This window comes from Aspergillus sclerotioniger, assembly GCF_003184525.1.
Source record: "Aspergillus sclerotioniger CBS 115572 chromosome Unknown BO94scaffold_19, whole genome shotgun sequence".
In the NCBI taxonomy this organism is placed as follows: Eukaryota; Fungi; Ascomycota; class Eurotiomycetes; order Eurotiales; family Aspergillaceae; genus Aspergillus; species Aspergillus sclerotioniger.
The window spans coordinates 265592-279511 of NW_020291009.1; the positions used below are offsets into that span (position 1 = coordinate 265592).

The 13920-nt window shown below is 53.4% G+C and overlaps 6 protein-coding genes across 6 annotated transcripts; 3 read left to right on the forward strand and 3 right to left on the reverse strand.

Annotated features, from left to right (window-relative positions):
• The first annotated feature begins 525 nt into the window (after positions 1–525).
• BO94DRAFT_536622 (uncharacterized protein) lies at positions 526–1136 on the forward strand. The gene has a single exon (XM_025612056.1). The coding sequence runs from the start codon at positions 641–643 to the stop codon at positions 1046–1048; it is 408 nt and encodes a 135-aa protein (XP_025465926.1). The 5' UTR covers positions 526–640; the 3' UTR covers positions 1049–1136.
• On the forward strand, positions 1089–2628 carry BO94DRAFT_536623 (type-X family DNA polymerase; the record flags this gene model as incomplete). Its single annotated transcript, XM_025612057.1, has 1 exon — positions 1089–2628. One exon carries the CDS (start codon positions 1092–1094, stop codon positions 2250–2252), a length of 1161 nt encoding a protein of 386 aa, XP_025465927.1. The 3' UTR covers positions 2253–2628.
• Positions 2629–2968: 340 nt separating this feature from the next.
• On the forward strand, positions 2969–6400 carry BO94DRAFT_536624 (uncharacterized protein). Its single transcript, XM_025612058.1, has 7 exons — positions 2969–3890; positions 3998–4521; positions 4576–4687; positions 4736–5103; positions 5155–5544; positions 5598–5787; positions 5840–6400. Exons 1-7 carry the CDS (start codon positions 3392–3394, stop codon positions 5947–5949), a joined length of 2193 nt encoding a protein of 730 aa, XP_025465928.1. The 5' UTR covers positions 2969–3391; the 3' UTR covers positions 5950–6400.
• A 655-nt stretch (positions 6401–7055) lies between these two features.
• Positions 7056–8608, reverse strand: BO94DRAFT_547639 (uncharacterized protein; the record flags this gene model as incomplete). The annotated part of the gene is made up of 3 exons (XM_025613341.1): positions 7056–8286; positions 8366–8550; positions 8606–8608. The coding sequence occupies 3 exons, from the start codon at positions 8606–8608 to the stop codon at positions 7056–7058; spliced, it is 1419 nt and encodes a 472-aa protein (XP_025465929.1).
• Positions 8609–8955: 347 nt separating this feature from the next.
• On the reverse strand, positions 8956–9971 carry BO94DRAFT_495336 (uncharacterized protein). The gene is made up of 3 exons (XM_025609258.1): positions 9926–9971; positions 9384–9856; positions 8956–9315 (listed from the first exon to the last, which is right to left on the reverse strand). Exons 2-3 carry the CDS (start codon positions 9584–9586, stop codon positions 9219–9221), a joined length of 300 nt encoding a protein of 99 aa, XP_025465930.1. The 5' UTR covers positions 9587–9856; positions 9926–9971; the 3' UTR covers positions 8956–9218.
• Positions 9972–10107: 136 nt separating this feature from the next.
• On the reverse strand, positions 10108–13365 carry BO94DRAFT_495339 (uncharacterized protein). The gene is made up of 3 exons (XM_025609259.1): positions 12239–13365; positions 10749–12174; positions 10108–10697 (listed from the first exon to the last, which is right to left on the reverse strand). The coding sequence occupies exons 1-3, from the start codon at positions 12974–12976 to the stop codon at positions 10255–10257; spliced, it is 2607 nt and encodes an 868-aa protein (XP_025465931.1). The 5' UTR covers positions 12977–13365; the 3' UTR covers positions 10108–10254.
• Positions 13366–13920: the final 555 nt, after the last annotated feature.

The following is a 13920-nucleotide window of genomic DNA, read 5'->3' on the forward strand; positions in this document are numbered from 1 at the left end:
GCTGCTGGATTGTGTGACTGATGGCGAAGACGAGGAATTTCGTCGTCTGGTGAACTTGTTGGAAAATCGCGACGCATGTGCTGTGGCTGGATCGAGCTCAGTGTCGGATATAAAGGGTCTTACGGCGCCGTCGAGGGCTTCTACGGAGCCTCTTCCTGCTTCTGCGAAGGTGCCTGAGATTATTATCGAAAAAGGAACTGATCTAGCTATACCTGAAAAGATACCCGAAAAGAAACAACAGAAAGTCGTGACGAAATCGACTTCTTCAACCGTGATGCCTGCCAAAGGGAATGCGGAAGCTGCTTCCGGTAAAAGGAAGCGTAAGTCTTTCCATGTATCGGTGCCCGTAGAACGGCACATCTTTAAGGGTCTTGTCTTCTGTCAGTATCTTGGCCTCACTTTCTTCTTACTGTGTGCTTATACGTGTAATCTGGCTGACGTGTGGGTATAGTCTTCTTCCCTAACAGTGACATATCGCCGCTTCGACGCCTGCGCATTCATCGAGCGCAGGATTATGGCGCTATCTGGGCAGAGAAGTTGGATGACATTGTTACCCACATTATTGCTGACAGCGACTTGACGTATCAGGATGTTCTGAAACACCTGGGTCCAGAAAGTCTTTTGGTGAGTTCATATAACCATGACATCCAGTGCTATACTGACTTCTACCAAGGCCAAGGTCGCTATTGTTAACGACACATACATTCCCGAATGTCTCGGCTTCCGCGAAGTCTTGGACCCGACTCGGTCGCGATTTCGTGTGAAAGGTATCCCTGTTCCCTCCGAGGCCAAAGAAGCGCCGCCTGCGAACGATACCCCGTCGATCGGATCACTGCCGATAAAGGCAACTGGGAAAGGGAAATTTCGTGAAATTGAGACGCAACGTTCGGAAGATGAGGACACCGATTATCTGTCTGAGCCGCCGATCAACGAACTCAGAGAAGACTCCCCAGTTGCTCCCGCACGGAATCGGGAACGCGATGCTTTGGATGACCTGGTGGAGGAGGCCAAGGCCTTGAAGAATTTGGTAGGTTACTCCACAGGATGAATCTGCAAATTTATTGATTAACATGGTGATCTAGCCCCTGGAAATGGATTCGGATGAGGAAAATGCAGCCGAGGCATCCGATAGCGAGGCCTACGACTCATCAGGCCCCCGGCCAGTCAAGAAGAAAAGAAAAGCGGTCGGGAAAGAAGATGAAGTAGTAGACGCCTGGCAACAGAAGTTTGCATGCATGCAGAAGCACGATTCGCAATCGGCCGTGGAAAACCCGAACAGCAGGACCATTGCCGTCCTTCAGCAAATGCTGGACTACTACACCAGGACCGATGATCACTGGCGTATATTGGCCTATCGCAAGGCCATTAGTGCTCTGCGCAGACAGCCCAAGAAGATCACCATCAAGTCGCAGGCCCTGGCTATCACGGGGATTGGAGAGCGTCTGGCCGATAAAATCGAGGAGATCGTGTGCACAAACAGACTCCGCCGCCTGGAAAATATAAACTCAACGCCTGAAGACCGTGTACTCCAACTGTTCCTGGGTGTCTATGGGGCTGGAATTACACAGGCATCAAGATGGATGGCCCAAGGGTACAGAACGTTAGAGGACCTGAAGACCAAAGCGTCCCTCACCAAACAACAACGCGTCGGCGTGGACCACCACTACGATTTCTCCCAGCGGATCCCAAGAAAGGAGGTCGAAACGCATGGAGAGATCGTACGGAAGGCGGTGCAGCGAGTGGATTCTAAGATGCAGGTCATCATCGCGGGCTCCTCTCGGCGTGGGGCAGCCGACTGCGGTGATATCGACCTACTCATCACCAAGCCCGATACGAATATCGAGCAGATCAGAACCATAATGCTGGCTCTTGTAGTCCCACGACTCTATAAACAGGGCTTCCTGCAGGCCAGCTTAGCCAGCACGTCGCGGGACGGGTCCAAATGGCATGGGGCGTCTATGCTCCCAGGCGGTCGCCTTTGGCGACGTATCGATCTGCTGTTCGTGCCGGACTCGGAGATCGGGGCTGCATTGATTTACTTTACCGGGAATGACATCTTCAATCGTAGTATGAGGCTCCTGGCGAGTAAGAAGGGCATGCGGCTCAATCAACGAGGCCTCTATACGGACGTGCTACGCGGACCACAACGGGTCAAGCTGACGGAGGGCCGGCTACTCGAAGGACGCGACGAGCGGCGAATCTTCTCGATCCTGGGAGTTCCCTGGCGGCCTCCCGAGCATCGCATCTGCTGATGTGCCCGAAGTTTTCGTGTCGCGGGGGACACGTCGAGCAGAACGGGCTGACGGGTGACAGATAATATTCGGACTGCCGGGAGGGTCTGGTGGCTTTGCATTTTGCTTTTGTGGGTTGCCAGACCGACTTCTCTCCATGCGTCAGACGGCTGTAGGTATGGCGGCAGCCGCGAGGAGGCCTGAAATTCCCGCAACCAGAGGGTTTGGGAGTGGGTGTGTCAGACAGGTGACGGAGAATGCAACTACTGTGGCACGCATTGCAGGTGTATCGGACTGCTGCTGCTTATCGGAGAGGGGCCGGGGGTGAAAAGGCGGTCACAACTAGGCGCGCGATTCATGTATCAGTGACCTGGAAGCATGGAAGAGGAACGGAATGAGAGGGGAGGGGGGAAAGTGGAATTCCGGGGGGGGATCTAGTCTGTTAGCCAAGGGTAGCACAGAAACTTAGCGAATTCCTATCCCAGGAAAGAAGCCATCCAAACGACGCCCTCCAGGATGGGGGGAAAACACTGCGTAGAGGCTACCCGGTGAATCACCCGCGGGATCGGCCTGGTCTCTTCACCATTGCGGAGGATAGAATTGAATGAATCGCCAGCAGTCACCGATCTCATCACCGCCTTTCATGCGGTGAGGCGCATCCCAACCGAACCCGTGACAGCGAGGGCGGCCAGTGGCAGACCGCCCGTAGAAAAGTCGTGGTTTTGCCGTTGCTTGCTCCCAAATTCCTCTTCATCCCACTCCCTCCTGCCTTCTGCCTCATCGCTGCCCCATCATTGCGTGCCTTGTTGTGCCCCCAATCCCCTCGCCTGCACCGAGCCCTCCTCAGATCATCCCGTTGACCCCTTGGTGAGTGGCTTCTGAACGGGTGGTGGGTTCTGCCGGTCGGTGTTGTGGCCAAGCTGCTATTTTGCCATCCGTTCTCACCCCTCGTCGCTCCCCTGTGTGCGTCACTGTCAAAGCTCCAGTTCAGTCGCGGGCTGTCCCTCTCCCCTCGTCTTGACAGCTTGAGGACGCTCTCCAAGCCCTCCTAACTCTCCTTTCAGGGTGCGGTTCTTGCCGATCTCTCTGCCTCGTGAAGCTAAATCCCTATTACTCCTTGCCGAGTGCTTTCACTTGGTGCCAAACACTCTCTCACCGCAATGGGTCGCAAACCGAATCAACTCATCCTCGAGTTCTTTATTCGCGGCCAGAAACTCGAGGACGCCAGTAACCGTTACCAACACACGTGCAAGGCCTGCGGCGAAAAGTTCCCCAAGGGTCGCATCGACAGCCTGACCAACCATCTCGTCAAGAAGTGTCAAGCCATTCCGCTGCGCGATCGACAACGCGTCTTGTTGCGACTTCACGAACTCCCCGACTTGGCCGACGGGGACCAGAACAAGGATGTCACCGGACAAAACAAGGGAAAGTCGGTCGATCTGCCGTTCGCGACTCGTCAGAATTTCGATGGCCTCAATGTCTTGGCCGAGGCGTCGAGACAAGTCGGTGCCTCCGACCAGACCAAACGGGGTCCCGCATATACCCAGTCCGTGACTGTCGGGGGGAAGACGGTCGTCGTCGATCCAGCGCTCGAGGCCGAGGGCTTCCAGGGTCATCCTACACAGCCTGAGCAGGTAGAGGAAGATGCGAACCCCCCAGGTAAGCCTGTTCGATTAATGCCGGATCGTCTCGTCACTGCCCAGCAGCTACAGTCACTGCGCTTCCTTTGTTCACTTGCGGCGCGCTAATGATATCCCATTCTATAGGCACTCCCCAAGGCTCCCACACCTCTTCTATACCATCCCTGCCCAGCTCTTCTCAAGAACCGCCGCAAGCCGCATCTCCTCAGTTGCTCGAGGCCTCGGTGACCCCCGATGCCACCTCCAACGCGCGCCAGTCGCAACTGTCCATGATCGCCGCCTCCGCGAGTGAGATGGTACCTCATGGTCTTCCGATGGATCACGATACTGGCGCTGGCCTTGCCGACGGCCTACCCAAAATGAGTCCCACTTGGAATCAACAACTGTCCACTCAGGAGCAGCTCCTCTTCGACAGCCTTCAGGAGCACGACCCGACACTGACTGCTGCCACACAACGCGCGGCTTCCTTCCCCCGTCCGATCGCGATGAATCCCAATTCCCAGGCCAAGGGCTTCGTGAACGAGTTTGGCAACTCCACCAAGCCCTCCAAGCCCAAGGTGCGCGGTCGGTTCTCCGCCGCCAGACGCAGAGAGGTCCAGGAAGTGCGCAAACGGGGCGCGTGCATTCGTTGTCGCATGCTTAAGAAGCCTGTATGTCGGAATACCCTTTCGTTCTCGAAGTGCCTCTAACGAGTCTTGGTTTAGTGCTCCGGTGACAGCCCTTGCACCACCTGCGCCAGCGTTGAGAGCGCCCGCTTGTGGAAACACCCATGCATTCGTACTCGCATTGCAGAAGAATTCGAGCTCTATAGCGCAAGTATGTATTTAACCACCGTTGGTCTTTGGCACGATCTGACGTCTGCAGATTTGCACGCTACGCTCGCCTACCACGACGTGAGCGGTATCCGAAACCAAATCAAATTCGAACACTACGCTGGACGTATTGAGGTTACTCACTTCGAGGAGAGCATGGTCTACGTTACCTTCAGTGGGCTTCAAGGTCATAAGGCCTCCGCGTCGACGCTTGATCCTCAGCTCCAGGCTCTCGGAGATGATGCGCAGTTCCAGGGACCTCTTCATGAGCTGTACCTGCTCGACAGTGATGCAGATGATCTTCCTGGAAAGATCGAGATGTACATTAAGAAGACGGCGCCATTCTTCTATGAGCGGGAGACGTCAGACTTCATGAGACCTACTCTAATGCTTGCAGCGGAGCTGAGCCAGCAGAAAAAGGTATGCATCCCTATTGCTCTGCTGCCAAAACGGTGGTGTTGACTCGTCTAGGATTCATTGCTCGAACGGGTGCTGGAACTCTGGATTGCCACTCATATCCTGGCCGATGGGGAATTGCAGTGGAAGACGTACTGCAACCCGACTCTCCCTCCCACCTCGATGCACTCTCTCGCGCAGCCTTCAGACGACGGACGCACGCCAATCGATAGTGTCACCAACAGCGAGTCCTATGAACTCCTATGCAGTCAGCTGCGTGCGGCCACTGAGAAACGCGCGTCCCAGTTGAGCAAGTCGGTGATGAACGATCTCGAGCGGCGACTGCTCCAGCGCCAGCAGAGTGGCTGGTTCGAGACCTTCTTGGTGGCGCTTATCCTGCTGAACTGCGTGGAGAGAACGTGCTGGCTGTTCCGTTCGTGGGACGACGAGAACTTTGCGCAGCGAGTAAGTTCACCGCCATGCTTCTAAATCGGTCCATGGACTAACGCACCTTACAGTGGCCCTTGGACAAGCGTCCGCCTTACTACTCCAACCAGGGCGATCGCTTCTCCGACATCCTACACATGCTGCTGAAGATGCGCAGCCTCCCACCCAAGGCCAACCCCCGACCCGATACCGGCATTTTGAAGGCCGTCGACGGCAGCGACGAAAACGCCGCTCGCTGGTTCGACATGATCAAGGTGACACGTACGTTCCCCACCTCGGAAAAGGTATCCGATCATCAACTAATTTTGAATAGCTCTCTTCCTCGAACAGCGCCAAGCTACCATCTTTGACCCGTCCGATTCTCGCTCTCTCGACCTCCGCTACGGAGCCAAGCTCCTGCCCCCTACCAACGTCTACACATGATACCGCCTTGCCGCGGTTCCTTGTTGACGAAAAGCACACGATATTGATGATGACAACAGCAATAAACCGAATAACCTTGACTTAAGCGGGCTTTTTCTCTGCGCTGTCGATCTGTCTGACAAGCCTCGCTCTTGTTAGTGGTGGAACCAAGAAAGAAAGGGATGGCATGGATTGGGGGATGGATGGAATATGACGCAGCGTTTTATCTTCAAATCACACCCTGTAGTAATGTGGCTAAATTCATATTCATCATTCTGCTTCTTTCTTTCTTTCTTTTCCATCCCTTCCTTTCCTTTATTTCAAATGGACGGAGCACGGAATATGGAAAGGGGACTGGAACTGGAACTGGAACTGGAAATGAGAAATGAGAAATGTACTTTACTTCGCTTCTCTGTTAGGTAGGTGGGTAGGTAGTACTAGGGGAGTTAGGAATAGGATTTCAACATCTATCCCCACCCCCCCGATATGATAACTAATAGTAATTCTACCATGTTCTGCCCTGCCTCCCCCCCCGTGACTACATCATACATACATACATACATACATACATACATATACGTGAAAGACAGAATCAAGAATACTCACTCCTGCTATTATTGACTATTCAAGTCGCTAACTTCCTAATTAACAAAACCAAGTAGGCAAAGATGTCACTGGAGTCTGGCTACATTTCTTAGTATGATAGAACCTCTCACATTCCTCAGAACAATTTATTCATAAGTAGTGTATGGTAGGGTAGGGTAGGGTGGATTCTAAAGAGAAGTGTGATAACGGAATTGGCTAGAAGATAATAACTAAACCTTGGTATTCTTAAGCATTTCAATCGAGGGGGGGGGGTGGGGAACCAACTAAATTAATGACGAGGTCAAGTGAGATAACGCAGAGTAGAGTCAAAAGATCAAAGTAGTAACGAAAGAGTAGAACATAGTATGACGAGTGTGTGCAGTACCAATAAATCAAATAAGTAATTAAGCAGATGTGTCAAAGATGAAAGAACAGGATCATAGCAAAACTTCCGATGTCAAGTAAATTGGTTCGTGAGATGACCTCCCTGTGTAGAAAATAGAACAGATACAAGGAAGAGTAGTGGTACATTGTGTCAATGTTCACCAGTGGCCATCATAGGGAGGCACAGGATCCACGGGGGGAACGGTAGTCCTAGTAAAGGTGGGACTCACTGGACGACCAGTACGGGGGATAGTGAGAGGGGAAAGGGGGCATTTCGGGGGCGCGACAGCCATGGAAGGCAAGTAGGCAGGGTGTCTGGGAAGCTGGTCGAATGCCATAAGTGTGTGACGGCGAGGATCCTGCCAGGGGGGAATGACCTCGCCACTGACATAGCAGTCGTATGGGTGCAAAGGTTCGTAGTAACATGGGACAGCATTGGAACGAGGAAATGACAATCCCTCATGGATGGAGAAAGAGTAGGTGTCATTCTGGGGATAGGACCAGTATGGAGCGGGCTGGTGGGGGTAAGGGGACTTAGGGTAGCCATAGCAGGGGCTTTTGGCAAAATTTGGCATCTTCCCTTTTAGGCCGTCGCCGGCACGAGCGACCTTTGCAGCGAAGCTGGTCGCGGAGCGGACGGAGTCCTTGTGTGCCATGGTGGCATTGACGTTGGTATCGTCTTTGGCGTCGTTCTTGCCACTCTGGTTGTCGTTGCCAATGGCCTGGTCGGTGATGAGAGGAGAGGGGGCCATGGTTCCGCGCTCATTAGTTGATTGTTCATTTCTGAGCTCGACGTCTTCGTTGGCATCATAGTGAGATACAGGGGCGTTGTTCTCGCTGTTCGCTGTCTGTGGGTAAGTAATCCATCCAGAGTTGGAGGTAGAGGCACGCCCGTCGTCGCTATTAGCGAGCTCGAAGTCCCAGCCAGCATGCGCGGATGTGTCCTTAATATCCCAACCATCCGCAGAGGCGTTATCATTGCTGCGGGCGGTTTGTGTGGGGGCGGAACAATCCGAGTATGCGATCGAAGGAAATCCTCTGTCGCTTTTAGCTGTCTGAGGGGGAGTCTCCCAGCCATGGAGTGTAGGCTCGTCCTTGTTGGTCCAATGGCTCTGGCCCACAGAAGCGTTTCCATCGCTGCGGGCGGGCACAGACGGGGTTGACCAGCCTGAACGCATGGGCTCAGCACCATGGCCATTGTCACCAACGGTGATGGAGTCCAAAGGACGGCCGCGTCTGTTATCCCCAATCGAGTGCACAGATCTCACCCCAAGAGTTTCCGAGACGCATGAGGAGAGGGGGGTCAGGGGAGTCAGGATGTCTTGGTGTGGCATCCTCTCAAGGAGGACGTAATAGGTTTCATCTATCTTGTAACTAGCCAGATAGTTGCTATGACCCGTCAGTGTTGGTCTCATGCGGTGACAAGCGATTTCAGTCTGGAATGAGAGATAAAGAAACCACAACTTACTGGTGCTTGGGTACCAAGTCCCCGTCCATGGTGTTTGAGACGGCGAGGAGCAAGTCGGACTCATAGATGAGATATTTATCGGACAGATCTGCGAGAGGAGATCCTTCTGCTATGGCCAGGCCCGGGGCGTTGGCGAACCAGTAACGGTTATCATCTCTCTCATAAAGAAGGAGGATCTTGGGCGCCTAATCAGTCGTCAGTATATACTTGGCCACCAGAAAGTTGAAAGAAAGATCTGACCATGATGATGACTGCTTCAAGTCAAGTACGATGTGGCAGGAAGAGTTTCGAGAACAGCTATCCAGAAAAAGAAGAGGTTGAGGACAAAAAGCGAGGATGAGGAGGAAACCAGGCGGGAGAGAGATGAGGGATGAAGAGGGGGGGGGGGGGGGGGAGATGGGAGATGGGAGATGGGAGATGGGAGATGGGCACCCTTATAAGGTCAGTAATCAACTAGACAGTTGAGGGAACAATAACAAGTGAATGTCTGGATGTGAAATCCCGAAGGAAGTACTGACACCGAGTTTCTCGCAGCTTGTAGATTTATTGACTGACTGGCCACGGAACTCACCATGAAAAACCATCCAGTGGACAGGTAACAATCAAAGTAAATGGATGAGACCTCCGATACGACCTCCTTGATTACAAGTGAAATGTAAAATGATGTAACACAAAGGCCACCCACATCCAAAACCAGGGTATAGAGTAACGTTCATCAAAAAAAAAACAAGAGGGAAGAAGCGAAAGAAAAAAAAATAAAAAGGAAGGGGGGGGTGAAAGGCATCACATCATCATGATCATACAACACGAAAAAAGCATACCATCCATACATCATCATCGGCATCATCACTAGCTAAACCACCGCCAAATCCTGCACCTGCTCCAGCACCACCGCATAATACTTCCCTTCCTCTGAAGTGTCATGATATGGCCCGGCTCCTACCAACGCCCTACACCCATATCACTGTCAGCATCCACGATACGTGAACAAACATACACGACAAAGACCATCACTCACCATCCCTTATACTTCGGCTGATTGAAGATATCCGTAAACGCCCTCAAGATCCGCAACGGCAGCTCCAAGATGGACGGCAACTCCGGTCCACTGCCGCAAATAGGCAGACCCAGTTTGTTGACAGGCACGTACACCAGCTCGGCTGAATTTTGGGGATTGCGCGCCTCCTGGAAGATCAGAAGACGTCTCGAGGGAGGAGGCATGGCCACTTTGATGCCTTCTCTGATCTCGTTTCTCTTATTCGCGAAGATTCTGGCGTGGAAATTAACACCCCGCCTTGGCGCAAGGTTGCTGCGTCGCAGTCGGCGACTTCTTCGCTATTGACTTGTTGGGTTGCTTTCGATACGGGGGATACAATCCCCAGGAGCGGCTTGCTATTCACAACACGGTGTGGCTATGGATTTGCTGTCTATCCAGGTCGCTGAGAAATCGAAATGAGGTAAATGATGGAAGGTCTGGTTCTGGGACTGGATCTGGGCTAAGTGTTAGTCTAGGCACTGGGTCATGCAGTGTAGATGCACCCAACGGAGCAGGCGACTCACTAGACTGGATTGAATCAACCTGAATTAACACGGAGGTATGACAGGGTCATGCTGGCGATGCGACTGGCAATGCGATTGGCTTCACGCGGCGCGTCGCCAACACGTGCGCGGGGGCGGGGGTCCTTATCGGGTAGCCTTATCAGTGTTCTTTTACTCCCTCTTCTTTGCTCCATTTTGTTGTTATGTTGTTGGTATCAATGCAGTTCAATGAACTATATACACACATAAACAAGTCCATGCAATGGCTAAATCGAAAGTCGGGGTATCATAGCAAAGGCTTTCGCCCAGACTGCCTCATCAACAAACGCCACAAGCACAGTTATTTACATCTACGTATCCAGCTCCCCATCAAGCACGCGTCGCGCCGCATCCAACCGCCGCCTCAGCAATCGCACCTCTTTGAAATCCGGATTCTCCGAGGTGGTGATGTTCTGCAAATCCAAACAAACATTCCCCAGACTCTGGAACAGCTGCTCCAAGAGACGTGTATCGTCATCGTTTAATCCCATGTTTCCCTTCGCTGTCGCACTCGGGTGAGGGCTAGATGCTGCGCGCACAGTAGACACAAGAGAGGACACCAGAGAAGTTGGCGTGGTAGACCCGGTGGTTGCAGAATCGGATCGCCGCGGAGCCAGTCCGGCGTCGGGAAAGAGGCTACCTTGATTCCGGCGACTGGGTTGCCGGCGCATGGCGCGGGGAGTTCCTTGGGCGTCTGGATCAGTGCCATTCGACTCTCTCATGTCCACATCGGAAGGATGGTTGTTGCGCAGTTCTATCGCGTGTTAGTCATCTGCGCCTGGTAGGATTCCTTCGGAGGTCTTACCATCATTGAACTTCCGGTCCCAGTAAAGGACACTCTCAAGATCATCGCGATCGCCTTCAGTAGCCGTTGCAAATGTCGCCACGGTGGACAGGGAAGTTGTACTGTTGGCCCGTGAGTGGCGGGCGGCGTGGTGGTCAATTGGCCGCGTGGTTTCCACCGACGAGGTCGAAACATTGCTCTCCCGTCGCAGTCGAGCCTGCGTGTAGTTACCCAGAGCACTATGCAAAATAAAATTCTCATAGTCAAAAGCATCCTCCCGTTCCTCATGAGGCGTATCCTCAAGGCTTTGAGGCACCGCTGGGAAAGACTCCAACGAATCATCAAACTCCTCGTCCACGGGCTCGCGCAACATTTCATTCAAGGCCTGGCGGTCAAACTCGGGATTCGAGGGACTGTCAAGCTCGTATTCACCCTCCTCTGCGTCCTCATAGAGAGTTCCAGCCTCCGATTGCCCATCATCATGGTCTCTAGATTCGTAGGCCCGATGGGCCGGGTCAGCATGCGACGCCGGTTGATAAGCCGGCTCTCGCTTTGTGTAACGGCCAGCCCCCGCCTCAGACTCATACCTCGCGCCGCCATAGTCGCCGCTGTACCGATTGTCTTGAGTATACCCAGCAGCCCGCCCATTCCCAGCACTGATATTGGTGTTGCTCCGACGCTCTTTCAGGTCCACCGCACTGGGAAACCACTGGTCCGCTGTGGTCAGATCCGCTGCGGCGAGAGGGCTCGGGGTCCGTAGGCTTTGCAGGCTACGTCGACGCAGATTATCCTCCTGGGCTTTGACCTTCAGGCTAGATATCTTGATGTGCAGGCCCTTCATCTGATCCTGGAGATCCCGCACCTGCAGTTGCGACTGAGATCGGGAAGGAGGGTCGTAAGTGGGATAGGCCGCACCATGTCCGTTCACCCCATAGTATTCATTTTCGTGTTCTTCCCGGGAAATGCCTAAGCCTTTGGGCGACTCGGAAGCGGCTCGCTTATTCAAGGCTGGAGGTGAGGCACGGGTCTGAGGCCTTTGCATCGACGATACGGACGCACGATGGGTAAGATATGCGCGGGTCGGGTCGTAACGAAAGCTTCGTTCATCATGATTCAGGCTCGGCGCAGTAGTCGAGCCTAGAGCGCTGACCGACCGGGATAGGTCGGGCTCAACGGCGGGAAGACTCGACTGCGCTGTGGACGGTAGTTGGGTTTCACTGTACACCCGAGAGTGTCCGTTATTGATCGCATCCTGCGAGGATGTATAGGTTGCACGTGGACGCTGGTTCGGGCCTCTGCGGTCAGCACGAGAGATGGATTGGTACAAGCCACCGACTGGCTGGCCAAGTCCCAGCGTTTGGTGACCAACAGATGGCGTTGGCGATGCCGAAAGCGACGGGGATGAGCGCATTGATGTACGGGCCCGACTCAGATTGCCCTCCATGAGCTACAACGTCAGTAGTCAGTCACTTGTTGTATCTGAAAACGCGCGATTCATCGTGTCAACATACCGTAAGGCGCTTTTTCGCATTTTCTAGAATCCTTTCAGCCTCCGTGCTCAAAACAGCCGATGACAGCTCCACACCGGATCCGCCTTCCTCCGTAGTCGCCATTAGACTCGACGTCGAACCATTCCCCTCCAAATTCTCAATCGCAGACCGCACCCCTTCAGTGACCTGGTAAGGATTTTGCGCAACACCACGACTCTCCTGGCGGCCTTTAGTGGCGTCTTGCGACAAATCGCTAGCACCACTAATTGTCGAACTAGACGAGCTGCTCCACGCCGCCATTTCCCTAGCCTCCGCGTCAGCCGTCTCGCGTTGCGAAACAGGCGAGCCGGTCATCCGACCCGCCTGCGACATGAACTGTAATGTCCTGGAGTGCGCAGGTGACGATGAGATACTGTCTTCCTCCCCGATGTCCGACAGCCGACGACTAGCATCCTGACTCTCGGTCAGCCACGTGCGACGCGAGAAGCCTATCTTCTGGGGTCGAGTGCCATATGAGAGGGCAATTCCTCGAGCCTGGTCCCCGACATCATCTGACGCTGTCCGGTTCTCGTAAAAGGACTGGAGGCTGGACAAGGGAGGGAGGTTGAACGGCGGGGACGGAGTGGAGGAATCGCGCTCGTTACGGTCGAACGGTAGGATCATATCGGGATTGGATAAGGTCGGCGACGGGGGAAGCGGAGGAGGAGGTGGACGATGGGAATGTCCAGCATCCTCCGTGGCGGACGCGGTGGCCAGCATGCTTATACGGGCTCTATCTAGCTGTTGAGGCCCGCAGTCAATGATCTCCAGTACACGACAGGCACCGCCGCTCAGACCCAGGCCATCTGCAACCAGGGGAAGACTTGTCCGGTTCCGCTTGAGAGGTCTGGGCCTGCAGGTTCAGCCAGGATGGAAGGGATGAAGGTCAGTGTGGTGGCTGCACAAGAGGGGATCTGCTATGGCGATGCAGTCGCAAAGCCAATCTGAGACAGAGAGCTGCACCCTAATCAAATCAGAAGATGTGCAGGGCGTGCAACAAAGGCCAGGGGATTAGAAATTAAGAGATTAGGATTAAGCATTAACTATTAAAAGCATCGAAGGAAGGAAGAAGAAGCAAAAAAAAAGGAAAGGAAAAATGGGATTGGAGAGGAAAGCAGAACGAGAAGGAATAATAATCCTCACTTGATCCGATGCAACAAGTCGAGTTGCAGCTGAGCTGACTGACTTGTTCGGGGGGGCCAAATCTGGGCTTGCGAGATTCCAGTCCGTCGGGCTGCCATTCTGGTCCCTTTTTTTTTCTTTTCCTTTATTTTATTTTTTTTTTTCTTTTCTTTCTTCATTGTCAATCCTTTCGTCTAAGTAACCTCCTCTACCAGCCCCAAACAGGCAGGGATCAGTGCCGTCACTGGAGATCCCCAACCGTTGATGTGGACGATAAGAACCTCCAAAGTCAGAAGAGAGGGGCGGGTTATTGGTCCAAATCCATTAGATTGATCGGAATGGAGCAAAACGGGGGGGGGGGGGGGTGCAATGTGAAACAAGACAACTAAGAACACCACCACGTCCAGGGGCACCACCAGGAACAACAAGTAACATTGTTCTCCCGGCTACCGACAGATTTTCCCCATTCCCTACATTCCACTAGATACCCTGTATGAAATCAGGTATGAACATCCTCTCATCTTTCATCTTTTCATTCGCAT